Source organism: Mercenaria mercenaria, chromosome 16 (genome assembly GCF_021730395.1).
Source record: "Mercenaria mercenaria strain notata chromosome 16, MADL_Memer_1, whole genome shotgun sequence".
NCBI lineage: Eukaryota > Metazoa > Mollusca > Bivalvia > Venerida > Veneridae > Mercenaria > Mercenaria mercenaria.
The window spans coordinates 65,401,052-65,418,194 of record NC_069376.1 but is presented as its reverse complement, the minus strand read 5'-3'; the positions used below and the strand labels follow the sequence as shown (position 1 = coordinate 65,418,194).

The following is a 17,143-nucleotide window of genomic DNA, read 5'->3' as shown; positions in this document are numbered from 1 at the left end:
TTGTAATAATTTTTTACAAAGTAATAAATGTAAAGAGTTTTGATTGAACTATCTGAAGATTATGCAAAATCAACTGGAACAAATGAATTTATCTATTTAGATACTACTGCTACTGCTGCTGCTGATAATAATTCGGGGTTTGCTATAAGAAAGGATTTAATCAAGAAAAATAATGAGGTTAATGCTAAAATTCCATTAAATAATTATTCATTTTTTCAGGGTTTAGAAACTAATATTTTACCTCCAAGTCAAATTCAAATAACACTGCAGCTGACAGATGATGATGAATTAATTTTTAGAGCTAATGCTGCTGATGCTGGTAGAGTAATTGTAACAAAATTAATTCTATGGGTTCCACGTTTGGTTTTAAATGAATTTGGACTTAATCTAATTTCTGAAAGATTTACAAAAGCAAGATGGTCATACCTTAGGGAAATGATGACGCAATCAACTGATACACAACAGATTAATACAACTTTTAGAATAACGGCTGGTGTAACAAAACCACAACATGTATTTGTTTATTTACAACGACCTGATAAAAGTAATAATCAAGAAATGAATCCACATTTATTAGATACATTTAAAGTTAATGCAGCAGGTGATGCTTGTACTTTGAGCTCTTGTCGTCTTGAAGTTGGTAATGGTGTTTTTTATCCAGAAACAGAATATACAAGTATATCAAGAATATATGATGATGTAATTAATTATTATTATAAACAAAATAATAACACTACTGGAAGTCTGCTAAATAGATCAAACTTTAATAGTTTATTTGGATTTGTTCATTTTAACTTAGAATATAAAAAGGAAGTAAATACAGAAGATCCTAAGCAGATTACATTAACAATTAAGTTAACTACACTTCCCGCTGCAAAATATCGTATTTACGCAATTGTATTATATGAGGAAACAGTTGAAATAAATACTATTGGAAATGAACTTGTTATTGTTTAAATAAAATAAATATAATTTATATATAATGAGTATTAAAACACTGGGGTTGTAAACAACCACACATCAAATTATATTGAATATAAAATTAACCTTACAGATGGACAAAAGAAAAATTTAGCACAAGCTTATAATAATAAAATTCCACATACTTTTAGATTAAAACATGAACAATTACGTGGAAACTTCCCTTTACTTTTAACAAAAACACAAATTAATCAAATTAAAAAAGCTGTTGCAAATAAGAAGGGATTAGAAATTACAATTTCAAAGAAACAAATGTCCAGTCAAGGTCAAAATGGTGGATTTTTAGGAGCTTTGGCTGGTTTGTTAGGAAAAACAATTCTTCCAATGGCAGCAAAAATAGCTCCAAAAATATTAGCCCCTCTAGGCATTGGCGCTTTGTCTGGGCTGGCCAGTACTGGTGTTAGTAAAATACTTGGAAATGGTATGATTTCAGTAGCTAATGATAAGAGAAATATGATATCACCATATCTTACACCTAATCAAAGAAAGCAACTAGTAGGATCTGGAGTGATTAAATTAACACAAAAACAGAAACAAGACGGTGGGTTTTTAGGTATGTTGGCTGCTAGTCTAGGGATACCTTTGATTACATCTTTGTTGAGTGGAAAAGGACTACAGATTGATTCTCAACGGAGACCTTACAGACGAATTCCTATAGTAAAAAAAAAATAAAATTTATAAACAAACCTATTTCTAACTTTGAAATTGAACAATGGGTAAAACAATTAAAAATTAAAAACTTTAGGGGTGTATTTAGTAGAAATAATTTATTAAAATTAAAAGAAAAGGACGAGTGTGGAATAATCAATTTGGACGACTCTGTTGGTCCTGGAACACATTGGGTTTGTTACTTTAATACTTTGTATTTCGATAAAACTAAAAGTTTTCTGAAAAGTGCTTTGTACTTTGATCCATTTGGACTTCCTCCACCAAAAGAAGTAATTAAGTATATACCAAATGTAAAATACAACAATGTTCAATATCAAGACAAAACAAGTATGCTTTGCGGATATTATTGTTTATTTTTCATTAAAATGTTACAAGATAAAGTACCGTTGTATGATTTATTGTATAAAATACTAAAAATTAATAATCAAAGAGTAAATGAACAAACTATTATAAATTATTTTAACTAATAAGGACATTTATTTAACTGGAATAATTAATATAATGGGAATATTTAATAATATAAATGAAAAAGTAAATAAAATAGAAAAACAAATAGAAAGGCAATTTAAAAAGAAAACCTCCATTGTTTTTTTAAAAAGTTATACCCAAGATACCGATGGTGGATTATTTCACTGGAAAACTGTAAATGCTAGTCCTGGTTTAGTTCAGGGTGGTAATAATGTAAGAATTAGTTTTAATTGCATTTTAATTATTCTTGTTGATGCAATTAAATTAGATAAAGGAGAAGCTAAATTACAACTAAAAAATAAAGAAAATGTAATTCTTCAAAGTTACGATGTAAAAAATAACAGAAAAAATGAATCTATTTCTATTAATTATGCTAATAAATTTAAAATAAATGATGTTATTTATATTAATTCTTTAAACGTTAAAAATATTCAGTTAACAATTTATGGTTCTATAATTTAAGAGTTAATTTAAGAGTTAATTTAAGAGTTAATTTAAGAGTCAATTTAAGAGTTAATTTAAGAATAAGCTAATGTATCAATACCATTATCAAGAATATATCTTTTATCATCATAACATGATAAAGATGTTTTATTTATAACATAACTGGAAAGATTATGCTTATCAGAACGAATAACTTTAAAGGTGTGATTAGTTTGGGTTGAATTAAACAAAGTATCTTTGTAATTTTTATGAACTATTGTTTTCTTAACAATAAGTTTTTTAATTCCTTTACATTTTTTAACATTTACTTCGTTTTCTAATAAATAAGAATACATTTTACTTCTTAATCCGACAAATTCAACAATGGGAATGCCGGCAGCTTCATCTTTAAATTTTCGAATTACTTTTTTATTATTATCAAAATAAAATTTTGAATTACTATCGTAATCACTATTATCAAATAAATCTTTGTCCTTATAAAAATCCTCATATGCATCTTTGGTTTTTATTTCATAACATAATGAATCAGTGTCAGTGAATAGTAATTTACAATTACCCTCGTACTTTTCTTTAATGTAATTATAATGAAAATCATACATTAAATATTTTGATAAATCTAGAATGCACATTCCAACATAACAAGGTCTGTTTAATAACAAACTTTCTTTTATTCTATGAATACCAAAAAGGTTAGAGTTAAACATCGTTGAACTAACAAATGAAGGTTTGGCTATGTATTTTAATAAAATATTTTCATCATGAGTTAATTTAATATTAACCCTCTTGCGTAAATTCTCCATCGTCTTACCGAATACAGAATTGTTCATTAACTTAAAAAAGTCTTTTTCAAATGAATTTTTTGCTTTAGATCTTTTTTGAGTATTAAAATCAATATACTTTTTTTACCAAGGACTTTCGTCAAAAGCTAATATTTTATGTATTTTTATTACTTTTAACCCTAATTGTGTATATAGTTCAAGATTTTTATAATGAACTACATAATTTTGTTTTTTCATTAAAGTTGGAACTAATTTTTTTACATTACTTTTTCCTATTTCAAATTCTGTTTTATTATTTTTACTATAATCAGAAAGTCATTGATCTGGTATTTTAATTTTTTCAGGAGCTAAAGGATAATCATTGTGGGTTTTATGTAATTCTTTTGGATATTCAAGATCACATTCAACTATAAAGTTAGTTTTACCTTTTGCAATTAATTTCTTAAATTGTTTTTCGGATATAAATTTAAAGTTTCCAGAGGGTAAAGGTTGACACATAGCCCAACCGTAAAGGTTATTGGCGTCGAGGTACATAATGTATTTGCTTTCTTCTTTTGAATTATAATCCTTCATATATTTATTGTTTGCTTTACTGTATCTGTTTGAAATATAACTTATTCCTCCTCTCAGTCCCTTTTCAATAAAAAGATACATATCAATATCAGTTATTAAATCTAACTTAATTCCAGTCATTTTTAACATTGCATCCCAAGCTAAACCAGGACTACTAAAACAAGTGAATGAAGTATTGCCATGCAATACAAAGTCCCCTACTGGAAGGCACCTAATTTTCTCTACTGCAGTATAACATAATGAACTGATATCTGTCAATGATGCATAAACAATATTGTACTATATATACAATATGTTATAACAAAACACTTGGATTAAAATTTATATATATAAAAACCTATAGTTGTTTTCATATTGAATTTTTTTGGCTGATTATAAAAATGTTATCATGTAAGTTATTTATAGTAACAACAAAGGGAAATTAATCTTTAAAAAAAAAAAAAAAAAAAAAAAATCTATATAATATAAGTCCACAAGAAACTCTTTACCAGGTAGAGATAGGTCAAAATACACCTAAAAATTGGATGTAACATGCATGCTGTACCACAGAAAAGTGGTCTTTATTTTTCTCTACCGCCAGTAATAAAAAAGTTACAATAAAATCTATTTATAGTAACAACAAAGGGACGTAATTCTAAAAACAAGGGTGCCTCATGGTGGTGAACATTTGATCCAAGTTACATCAAAATCCCTCCATGCATGAAGAAGAAATGTTCCGTACAAAGTCATTCTTGAATTTGACCTTTGACCTCTAAATATGACCTTGACCTTAGACCTAGGGACCTGGTTCTTGCGCATGACACGTTGTCTCATCCAGGGGAATATTTGTGCCAACTGATATCTAAATCCTGCTTTGCATGACAAAGTTATAGACCGGACAGGAAAAAAATCCTCTTGACCTTTGATCTCAAAGTGTGACCTTGACCTTTAAGCTAGGGTACTGGGTGTTGCGCATGACACATCGCCTCATCATGGAAAACATTTATGCCAAGTAATATTGTAATCCCTTGATGGATGACAGAGTTCTGGATCGGACAGGGGAAAAACCTTATTGACCTTTGACCCCCAATTGTGACCTTGACCTTTGAGCTAGGTGTCTGGGATTTGCGCATGACATGTCGTCTCATCATGGGGAACACTTGTGCTAAGTGATATTAAAATTCCTTAATGAATGTCAGAGTTATGGACCGGACACGAAACAGACCCTGTTCATGCTATGTTAACATTTGACTGCTAAGTGTGACCTTGACCTTTGAGCTAGGGGTCTGAAAGTTGTGCATGACACATCATCTTATTATGAGGTACATTTGTGCCAAGTAATATTAAAATCCCTTCATAGATGGGAGAGTTATGGACCGGACAGGAAAAAAGCCTTGTTAACCTTTGACCTCCAATTGTGACCTTGACCTTTAAGCTAGGGGTCCAGGTTTTGCGCATGACACATCGTCTCCTCATGGGGAACATTTGTGCCAAGCAATATTAAAATCTCTTCATGGATGGGAGAGTTATGGACCGGACAGGAAAAAAGCCCTGTTGACCTTTGACCTCAAATTGTGACCTTGACCTTTGAGCTAGGGGTCCGGGATTTGCGCACGACACATCATCTCATCATGGGGAACATTTGTGCCAAGTAATACTAAAATCCCTTCAAGGATGGGAGAGTTGTAGACCGGACAGGAAAAAAGCCCTGTTGACCTTTGACCTCCAATTGTGACCTTGACCTTTGAGCTAGGGGTCCGGGTTTTGCGCATGACACGTCGTCTCATCATGGGGAACATTTGTGCCAAGTAATATTAAAATTCCTTCATGGATGACAGAGTTATGGACCGGACACGAAATTGCGGACGAACGGACGGACGGACAGACGGACGGACGGACGGAATGACGGAAAAGTGCATTCCTATAGTCCACGAAACTGGTTTTCAACCAGTAGGGGACTCATAATGACAAGGATCTAATTTGTAGTACTCCAAACATAGTTTTCTAAAATTTTCGAATACATCAGCTAAAAGTAATACGTCAGTTTTTAAATATAGATCATGATATTCTCCCATTGTTTTAATTTTAAATTTATTCCAAACATTTTTAGCATGTTCATATTCGTTGTCAGATATATGTGTTTCATTTAAAATTGAATAAAACTCTTCTTTAGAAGGTAATTCTGTTTCTTTGAATTTTTTAAATGAATCCATGTAATCATATGGATAAACACCTTTTGTCTTTAATAATTCTAGTGTAACCGAAGGTTCCAGCTTCGCAACATTTTCACAATTAAATTCAGTTGATGTGTATTTAAATTCTGGAATATTTTTTACTAAGTTATCCAATGATTGAGACATAAATGAATCAATAAAGACCAAGTCAGAAATCATAAATGCCATATATCTTTCCATATTGTTAGGAATAACATTAATTTCTTTTTTAAATTTCCCTATTTGTTGCATAATAAAATGACCGTCATAACCTCTTAAATTATGAAAAATAACAGGAATTTTATGTGTTAGTTTAAAATTAATATTACATTCTGAGTGAGCACTTCCTCTGAATTTTCCTGTTATATGACAATGATCCCGGACTGGCACTTCACCTTCTATATATTCTTTTTCACAGATATGACAAAACTTTTGTTTTTTAAATTCACTTTCATCTTTTTTAGACATTTTTAGTTCTTTGTTAAAGTTAACACTAAATATTTCTTTACAATATTCCTCTTCCTCAAGCATTTTTTTCAATAAACTTATAAACTGCATTAGGACCTCTATAAATCTGGGTTGGTTTAGTATATTTATCGTCATAACAACAAACAACTTTATAGCCGTAACCACAATCTATATGGTTTTGATATGGTTCAGTAAATGAAGATTCAGTTGATGGTAAAGCAGTTAAAACTTTTTTAGTTATTGATTCAAAATCAGCATAAATTACAAAAGGTACTGCTAAACCTTTATGATAATTTTTAAATTGTACTTTACTTCCCTCTTTTGGCATTTTTACGCCTTGGATACCATTAATAGCTAAACAATTTGGAATATGTTCATTTAATATTCTTTCTTGAGTAAAATGTTGTAAGCAACTTTTACAAAAATATTTTCTATGTTGGTCTTTGGTTTTGTTAGTCATTAATCTATTAAAGTCTTTTATCCAAACATAATGTTGGACTACAGTTCTTGAGGGCTTACAGTCATCATCAGTTATTTTATTATTTATTTTATCATTTATTTTATCATTTATTTTATCATTAGTAATTAGCAACATGTCACAGTGTTCTTCGTATTGATATTTTGATATGTACAATGGATAAATACTATTTTCTTCATAACCAAATATATTAAATGATATTTCATTTACAACTTCAATTTTAGGTATTTGATTTAATGTAACAGGAAATTTAATTCCAGTATAATCAAGATCGTTTATATGTTTTTTATATTTTGAAATTTTTTGAGGGTCTTTTTCAACAGGAAATTTGTAAGCTAAATGACACCATCTAAAACATTCGTTATCATCATTCTTTATATTTATTGATCCTTTCATTGGATGTTGTAATGGTTTTGGTAATTCTAAATAACTTGAAGCAGCCAACGGACTATACTTATATCTATTTATATAATGAGCATCAACTGACTCTATTCTTCAACCACTTCCTTCAGAAATCCAATTACCAATTCTATTTATTATTTCATTAAAAGCTTGATGTAAAGTTTTTTTTATTTCGTTTGTGTTAATAATTTCTAAAGCCTTTGATTGAAAATAAGCTGATTTATATATTGTATCAGTTTTATCCATTTTTGCAAAAGTTTTTTTTAAAACAACGTTTATTTTTATACCTTTTAAAGTTTTAATTTCAGATTTAAGTATTTCATAAGAGTCGTTTATAGTTAAATATAATTGATATTTTGGATCTTGTCTATATGTAATTTTAATTTCAAATTTCTTATAATATTGTTTTGTAGATCTCTCGATTTCAATCTATATATTATATTTAGAAAAAAAATCTTCAAGCAAAAAAGAATTAAAAAAATAATTAAAGAAATAATTAAAAAAATAATAAAATAAATAAAGTTTTAAATTGTTTTTAAGAAGAAATAAAATATTTAAATTTATATCTTTTTCCATTAACTTTTGATATTCCACATTTTACTCGGTTTGTCCCTTCACAACACATTTTTATTAACCCAGCATTAATACCAAATTCTTTGGATGCTTTGTAAGTGCTTCTATATATTTTTTCTTCATTAGTATCACAATCGGTTACAATAACTTTTTTAGGATTGTTTCGATAATTATTTGGTCTGGGACAATCACATAATCTTTCAGCATTTTCTTCTTCAGTTAATAGACAACCACAGTCCCATTCAAATAAATTATTTTTTAAAAGATAAGGATCTATAACATTTTGTAATTTATCAATAACGTGATTTTTATATTCATCGCTAACTATTTGATCAAGTTTTGATTTAATAACATTTCTTCTTTTAAGAACTTTCTTATATGAATTTTTGTCTGGATTCATTATTTCTCCTAAAGTGCTAGATAATTTTGACATAATCATTCTATCTACCTTTCTATTAACCATCTATATATAATATACTTATAGAAAAAAATCTTTAAAAACGCACCTAATAAATTATATTGATTTGAGAAATTTGTTTATATATCTATATCTTTTGAATAAGATTTTAAAGTCATTTTTTCTAAATTGTTATCAACTGTTAAAATTTTAATACCTTCTTGAAACATTCTGTTTAACCATTCTTCGTGTAATTTGTGTAGTTTTTCTAAATAATCTAAACCAACTTTGTTTTCTTCCGTTCTGTTTCTTTTTGAAGTCTTTAAAACATATTTCTGGGTCGGTTTTAACATAAACAAATCCATCAATTGGATTTTTTCCGTATGGTTTTATAATATGATCAGTTAAGAAAAGATTGTATACTGCCCACTCGGGGTCATTTATAACACCATTGTCGTGATGTTGTTTTGTAAAAACGTTACTGTTAGTTAAATAACAACGTTCAAGGACAGAAACACCATCAAACTGTTTAGCAGAAGATAACATTTTTATATGACGTTTAAGTTGTTAGCTGAAAAGGAAATAATATTTGGAAGGTTCTTGAGCAGCAAGTTCAAAAAGGTTATATGAATTATAATTTGCGAAGCTGGAACCTTCGGTTGCACGTGGATCCATAACATTTTGCCATTCGTGAATTGGTTCTGGAATTATATTAAAATTAGGATTATATTCTTTAATAATATCTAAAAACGTACCTTTTCCTGATGCAATATTACCTTCAACTGATATAATTTTTCTCATTTATATAAAATACTTATAGAAAAAATCTTTAATTAAAGTTAATACAGCTCTTCTTCTTTTTTACTTTTATATCCGTTAAGTTTAAATTCCTTCATATGCATTTCAAGAGGTGTTGAATAATTTTTTTCTTTCTGCATTTCTAATAGTATTGTAAAAATATCCTGAATAACTTTATTTGGATCTTCTTTATTTACTTTTCCAATCCGTGCTTTTGTTATAAGTTGTTTTATTTTGTGATGATGTGTTTTTAAAATAAATTTCTTGTCGTCAAGTTTTAGTCTGTTAGTAAATATGGTAATTACTGATGGAACAGCACCAGCAACTGCTACAAATACAGGAATAGCTGGAACAAGTGCTAATGCAGCTGAACAACCAAAAACACCTGCTGTAATATATAATCCGGTACTTACTCTTCCACAAAATTTATAACTTTTTCTGTAAGCAGCAGCTAGTTTAGTTAAGTGAATAATTAATTGATCTATTGTTTCTATTCCATTATTAGAAATTAGATTTTTATTGCTCATTTATATAATTAAACTTTTTATTTTCTAAATTAAATTTCTTTCAATTCACTAAATGGTACCCAACTATTAAATTTTTCATTGTAACCTTTCCATTTTACTAAAGCTTGTTTTTTCTTATAGTCTCGTCTAATAACTTTTTCTATTCTAAAAACTTCTTGTGTAGTAGGTTAAAGTTCTTGTTCATAAAATGAACCTTGAATTATTTCATCATTTAAATCTTTAATAGTGTATGTTCTGGGATTTGTATTATTAATTTTATAAATTATAAATATTTCCTCTGTCCAATTTGGTGTATATCCTTTTTCAAAATGTCTTTTAAGTTTGCTTAAGCGAACTCGATCACCAATTTTAAATTTTGTTTTACTCTTTGGTATCTTTAAATCACCATATAAATTAAAGTAAACAGTACCTTTATTTAAGTTTTTACTAGCTTCGGTTGGTGTCATTTTTATACTAGAATGTTTTGTTTTGTTATATTTATCAACCATATCCTGTAAATTATCTAAATAAGTATAAGTATTATTTGCTGTAAAACATTTCCACATTATTCTTTTTAAACTTCTATTAAATCTTTCTATTACTACAGCCTTTCCTTCATTAAATGTATGATACATATTAATCTTATTTTTATTCAAAAATGATTCAAACTTTTTATTATAAAATTCTTTTCCTTCATCTACCCATAAATTTACTGGTAATCGTCCTTCTAAAATTATTTTTTCAAATGCTTCAGTAACAGATTCTCCAGTTTTATTCTTTAATGGAATAACCCAAGCATATTTACTAAATATATCAATAACGGTTAACAAGTATTTTACTCCTTTATTATATTTTGAAAAAGCTTGCATGTCAACTAAATCAGCTGACCAAGTATCATCAATATCATTAACTATCACTCTTCGTTTCCTAAATTTTCTTTTAATTGGTTTGTGTAATTCTTCTGCTAATTCATTGCTCCAGCGGTAGCTTGGTACAGTGATTCCGGGGGTATACTCTACCCCCTTTTCCCGTTTTTTGACTTTTGTCCCAGCCCAAGTTTGTATTTTGTTTTAATTATAGGTTTCACAACTAAATGTTTTGCAATCTTTTCTCCAAATGTTTTTGATTTAGTTTTATTTAAATTGGAAAGCATTTGCTTATCACATGTACCCTTTTTTACACAACTGTCATAGCAAAAATCATGGTCCATACATACTGCATCCAGTTCATTGACAGGGGGTCCATTATCTAGGGGATTTCCTGGTCCACAATAGTTATATCCTGGAAGTGTTAAACCTTTTTTAGGTAATAAAGGTAACATTGCTTTATGAATATCTAAATTACCTGCTTTGATAGTACTTTTAACAAACTTTGATTTCATTTTTCCACAAGATGAACAAGTAGCCCTTATCATTTTTCTTCCATTTTTTGCTGTAACAAAATGAGGATTTACATTATCTGTAAATTTTCTTTCTTTCAAACAATATATTTTATTCTGTAAACTCATCTATATCATATGTATTTAAAACTTTTAATTGGGTTTAAAACCTGTGGATTTAAAATTGGCCGGTATTGGTTAGTTTGGACCGAGGGGTTATAGGTCAAGTGGGGTCGAAACGCCAAAATCGGTATTTCTAATACTACTCAGGAATTCATGCGTGTATGTTTTATATGGTATTTGATTGCAATTGTTTTGTCTCAAGGAATACATTCGTGCATGTTTTATATTGTATTTGATTGCAATTGTTTTGTCTCAAGGAATACATGCGTGCATGTTTTATATTGTATTTGATTGCAATTGTTTTGTCTCCAGGAATACATGCGTGCATGTTTGATATTGTATTCGATTGCAATTGTTTTGTCTCCAGGAATACCTGCGTGCATGTTTGATATTGTATTCGATTGCAATTGTTTTGTCTCCAGGAATACATGCGTGCATGTTTTATATTGTATTCGATTGCAATTGTTTTGTCTCCAGGAATACATGCGTGCATGTTTTATATTGTATTCGATTGCAATTGATTGGTCTCCAGGAATACATGCGTGCATGTTTTATATTGTATTTGATTGCAATTGTTTTGTCTCAAGAAATACATGCGTGCATGTTTTATATTGTATTCGATTGCAATTGTTTGGTCTCAAGGAATACATTCGTGCATGTTTTATATTGTATTCGATTGCAATTGTTTTGTCTCCAGGAATGCATGCGTGCATGTTTTTTATTGTATTTGACTGCAATTGTTTGGTCTCCAGGAATTCATGCGTGCATGTTTTATATTGTATTTGATTGCAATAGTTTTGTCTCCAGGAATACATGCGTGTATGTTTTATATTGTATTTGGTTGCAATTGTTTGTTCTCCAGGAATTCATGCGTGTATGTTTTATATGGTATTTGATTGCAATTGTTTGGTCTCCAGGAATACATGCGTGCATGTTTTATATTGTATTTGATTGCAATTGTTTTGTCTCCAGGAATACATGCGTGCATGTTTCATATTGTATTTGATTGCAATTGTTTTGTCTCCAGGAATTCATGCGTGCATGTTTTTTATGGTATTTGATTGCCATTATTTTGTCTCCAGGAATACATGCGTGCATTTTTTGTATTGTATTGTATTACAATCATTTTGTCTTTATAGGAATACAGGTGTGACCTTTTATTTTTACTACAAATGTTTAGACTCTATAGGAATGCACGCGTGCATGTTTATATGGTATTTGATAACATCCTTTTTGTCTCTAGAAATACATGTTTGCCTGTTTTATGTGGTAATTATATGGTTTCTAGAGATAGAAAAGTGCTCGTTTTATATGGTCTTTAATCATGCGCACATCATTGTTTTCTCATAATGCATTACATGAATATTTAATCATTTGAATACAGTCAGCTAGTCATCATTTCGTTTGGCCTAGATTTATCAAAATCAAACGAGTCTCCTGATGGGTTTCAGCACATTGATCCAACATTTTCGTTCGCAACCATTTTCGACTGTTCAAATGAAACATTTTGACAGAATTATTGCGCATGCACCTAATGACGTTTGTTTTACCTTTGACCGTACACATTCCTGTTGTTCTATCACAAACTTCCATGTCACCATCACAAGTTGTGCTGCCACATTGCACCTTAGTCTGAAACGACGTAGACTAATTCTAATATGCAAAATCTATGCTCATTTCCACTAAAACAAAGAAATCTGACGTCGACGTTATTTGTAGCCAAACAGGCGCCAAGAAAGAGTGCTACTACATTTGATCTACTATTTCATATAAACTACTGTTAGCTGATCCTTGGGGTAGGGGAACAGTTTAACAATATAAAGTAAAACGGTATATTGTAAAACATCTGACTTTGTATTGCATAGCCTCGTCAATTTTCGAGAATAAAAACAAAAACCGAAACCAAAATCTGTGGCGAAAATTTTACAGACTATTTAATCATTCACACTTTTAGACGGACAATAGTATATATGTATTTCTTATAGCAAAGGAAGCTGCATTTAAAATCACCAAAGCCAGGGAGAAGATATGTTTCCAGTTCAGCTAAACACACAGAGCCCGAAATATACAAAACGAGAGAAGCTTTATCTAACGGTGTTGAATTTAGTTTGTTTAGAATTCTTCGAGTACGCCCTAACCAAACATTTTTACTTGTATGCTTTTAGACGACAATAGGAGATCGTTCTAAATATGACCCGTTTTTCCTAAACCTCAAAATTTATATTTTCTTCGTTTACAAAAAAACATCTATGGTTATGATGATCCCAAACGGATTCGCAAGAATCAATTCTATTTCTAAAATAGTGCTTTAGATCAATCAATGTCAAATATATAATCCTACCTGGTATTAATTTAATTATGCACCAGGTTGACACCACTTAAAAAGAACAATATCTAAATTTCAGTTTAGATAGTGAGTCTGAATTTATCTAATTTGACTTAAAAATTTTATGATGTCTTCCTGACAGTTATTTCAGTCATGTTCTTCCTAATTAGAACTCAGGATTATATAGTTTTCAGAAAAGCTTAAACAACATGCTTAAAAATAACCAATTTATACGGTGTTCCGTTTGGACAATCGTGACTTTTTATTTAATACTAAACCGCGATGCACGATGGTACGATGACGAAAACGCGATGGTGAAAATACGATGGCACGATGATGAAACAACGATGGTACGATGGTGAAAACGCGATGGCACGATAATGAAATCGCGGTGGTGCGATGGTACGATGGTGAAATGTCGATGTAATATCGCGTTTTCATCATCGTACCATCGCGTTTTCACCATCGCACCATCGCGCCATCGCGTTTTCATCATTGTACCATCGTGCCATCGCGTTTTCACCATCGTACCATCGCATTTTCACCATCGTACCATCGCACTATCATCATCGTACCATTGTGGTTTCACCATCGTACCATCGCGTTTTGACCATCGTACCTGTACCATCGCGTTTTCACCATCGTGCCATCGCGTTATCATCATCGTACCATCGTGGTTTCACCATCGTACCATCGCGTTTTCACCATCTTACCATCGCATTAGAAATTCGTAGTCCCGTACACTTGTATTTTTGTCAACAATAGATGAATGTATCTCAATGTATTTTGTGAGACGAAATTTACCATTTAGATTTTGCTGTTTTGCAAAATGTTTTACAAAATGTTCAGTGTTCAGTTCATTAAAACTGTATAATCTTCAAGGCCACGTCCTTTGTATTTAATGTATGCATGGAAGTAAATAAAAAACTGGGTGTAATAGTCACATGGTATTATTCAAACTCAGCTTATTCTTGTTAGGATGTAGAAGGTACATAGTGCAATGTGAAAATGAGATTGTGTGTGTGTGTTCGGGTTTAACGTCTTTTTCAACAATTTTTCAGTCATATAAACGACGGTGTCTACTTGTAGCAGTGAGCACAATGCCCAACTTTATAGTGCTGCCTCACTGGAATATCACGCCGTAGACACGTGACACCCAGTCACATTATACTGACACCGGGCTGACCAGTCCTAGAACTATCCTCTTAATGCTGAGCGCCAAGCGAGGAAGCTACTAGTACCATTTTTTACGTCTTTGGTATGACGCGGCAGGGGATCGAACCCACGACCTCCCGCACTCGAAGCGGACGCTCTACCATTAGGCTACCGAGGCGGTACGAAAATGAGATTGTATCAAGCCTGTATTTTACTGACACATATACTGTACCACTGCGCATGACCACCGGAAGGCGATAGTACGATGGTGAAAATGCGATGGTACGATGGTGATAACGCTATGGTACGATGGTGATAACGCGATGGTACGATGATGAAAACGCGATGACACGATGGTGAAAACGCTATGGTACGATGATGAAAACGCGATGGTACGATGATACGATGGTGAAAACGCGATGGTACGATGATGAAAACGTTATATTACATCGACATTTCACCATCGTACCATCGCACCATCGCGATTTCATCATCGTGCCATCGCGTTTTCACCATCGTACCATCGTACCATCGCGTTTTCATCACCGTGCCATCGCGTTTTCGTCATCTTACCATCGTGCATCGCGGTTTAGTATTTAATAAAAAGTCACGATTGTTCAAACGGAACACCGTAAATTTAAGACTTTAGTATTATGCTTGACTGTTTTAAATGTCACATATCTAATACTAGTAAGCACTTGACGTTGTTTTTTAAATTGTTTTTCATTATCAAATAATTTACGTCCAGTTCTACTTGGTTTTAATCTGTTTGTGTACATACATTTTTAAATTATATTCCAAATTTTCAGACGCATGAAGTATGTTGTTCTTTTATCTTTAAGGATGACTACCCGTAATAGTATTCACAAGTTATATAGTGACAGAAGTTCTAAAAAAAATTCTTTAGATTACCTCCCCTGATAATTTTTGGTTTTTCATGAGTTATCTCCCCGGAAAACTAGAAAAAAATTTTTTTTTCTCCTTTTCCCTATGGGGAATTTTAGATTTCTTTTTGATATTTGTATCAGAATAATATAATGCAGCTTTCTACCCGCAAAACTTTCTCGAAACTCAAGCTCAGATTCTCATAATCAAAGAAATTATATATTTCCCATAGGCATCAATGTTCACTTCAATACCGGTTATCTCCCCCAAAAAAATGATAAAATTCTAAAAATCTCTCGGTGAAACTTTTTTTAATTTTGAATGTCTTTAAACTGACCAAATTTCATTTAAATATTACCATCTAGTTATAAGATATGAAATATGGCTATTACACCATGTTATCCTTAAGCCTTGAGTTTTTCATTTTCTACTTTAAAATATATGCTATATTTCATGTGATAATTTTCACTAGCTTTGTGCAGTCTTTTCGCACAGATTTAATTTATTGTGTCTAAAACTTACCGCGTCATTTCGTTTTTTGTAGAACACCGATCCTCTTACCCTATGCTGCAGAATTTTTGAGTCGCCGACGGAGTTCAGTTCGCATAAATGCCACTGTCTCTTGTAATTAACAGACTTACAAGATGCACGATTTTCACAGTTTGCCCAGCAATCCTGTAGACTTATTCCAGGTATAGATAGAAACCTGTGTTCTGGCAGAGCGGCGGCATTTAACGTCAGAGCCCGGACATCAAAGTCGGCAAACGTCGCACTAAAATAATTCACCAAGTTAAACATTGCTAAAAACGGAATAACTTTAAAATCCATTTCAATCGTCTTCCTCGTCCGTTTTAAAATCTCTAAATTGAAAGCTTCGTTCTTATATTACAATTAGAACTGAACAGCTCTGAATGTTATATAAAATAAATGCATTGTAGAGCGTGTCTCATTTACGCGGTTAACTTTAAGGTAGTCGTACATGTTAGGGCAAATTTTCTAGACTGCAGAGGTCTATTTGATAATAAATTTCATTCAAGCCCATGATAAGCTGAACTGATATAAAGAATTTTTGTCAATGCCACAATTTTTGCTACTGTATTCGAAATACAGACTCTCTCTCTCCCCCCCCCCCCCCCCCCCACGTCTCTTTCTGTGTCTCTCTCTCTTCATCTTGAAATTTACAACTTGCATACATAATAAAGTGTGTCATTTGCTCTTTGAAACGAGCATACCTTTCCCTGCACACCGGCTTGGCGTTTCCGATGATTCTACCTATGCCGGCAAAACCCATCTGGCATCCCGTTCTCATTTCAACGCTAACTGTTTTACATGCTTGTACACAATCAAACTATAATAAAAAGTATGCACTTTTACTTATATTTCAGTAATTGATTTAAAAAGAAATACATTATATTATGCAGTCTTGAAAACATAACTTTAGCAAAGCTGCGCTGTCCAAGTTGCGGCAACGCTTTTAATTTTACTCGCTGATATGCGTAAAGTTAATAGATGCCGCAAAGCGACCACTTCTACTGGTTCAAAGATTAG

The 17,143-nt window shown here is 31.3% G+C and overlaps 1 protein-coding gene across 1 annotated transcript in view; it reads right to left on the bottom strand.

Moving 5' to 3' along the window:
* The window catches only part of LOC123540247 (uncharacterized), a 30,842-nt gene extending 14,324 nt beyond the window's left edge, over positions 1-16,518 (bottom strand). Inside the window, exons 1-2 of the mRNA XM_045325102.2 lie at positions 16,118-16,518; positions 12,780-12,861 (exon numbers count right to left, since the gene is read on the bottom strand). Of these exons, the coding sequence (XP_045181037.2) occupies positions 12,780-12,861; positions 16,118-16,423 (388 nt within the window). The 5' untranslated portion in view covers positions 16,424-16,518. The remainder of the gene's footprint in view (positions 1-12,779; positions 12,862-16,117) is intronic.
* Positions 16,519-17,143: the final 625 nt, after the last annotated feature.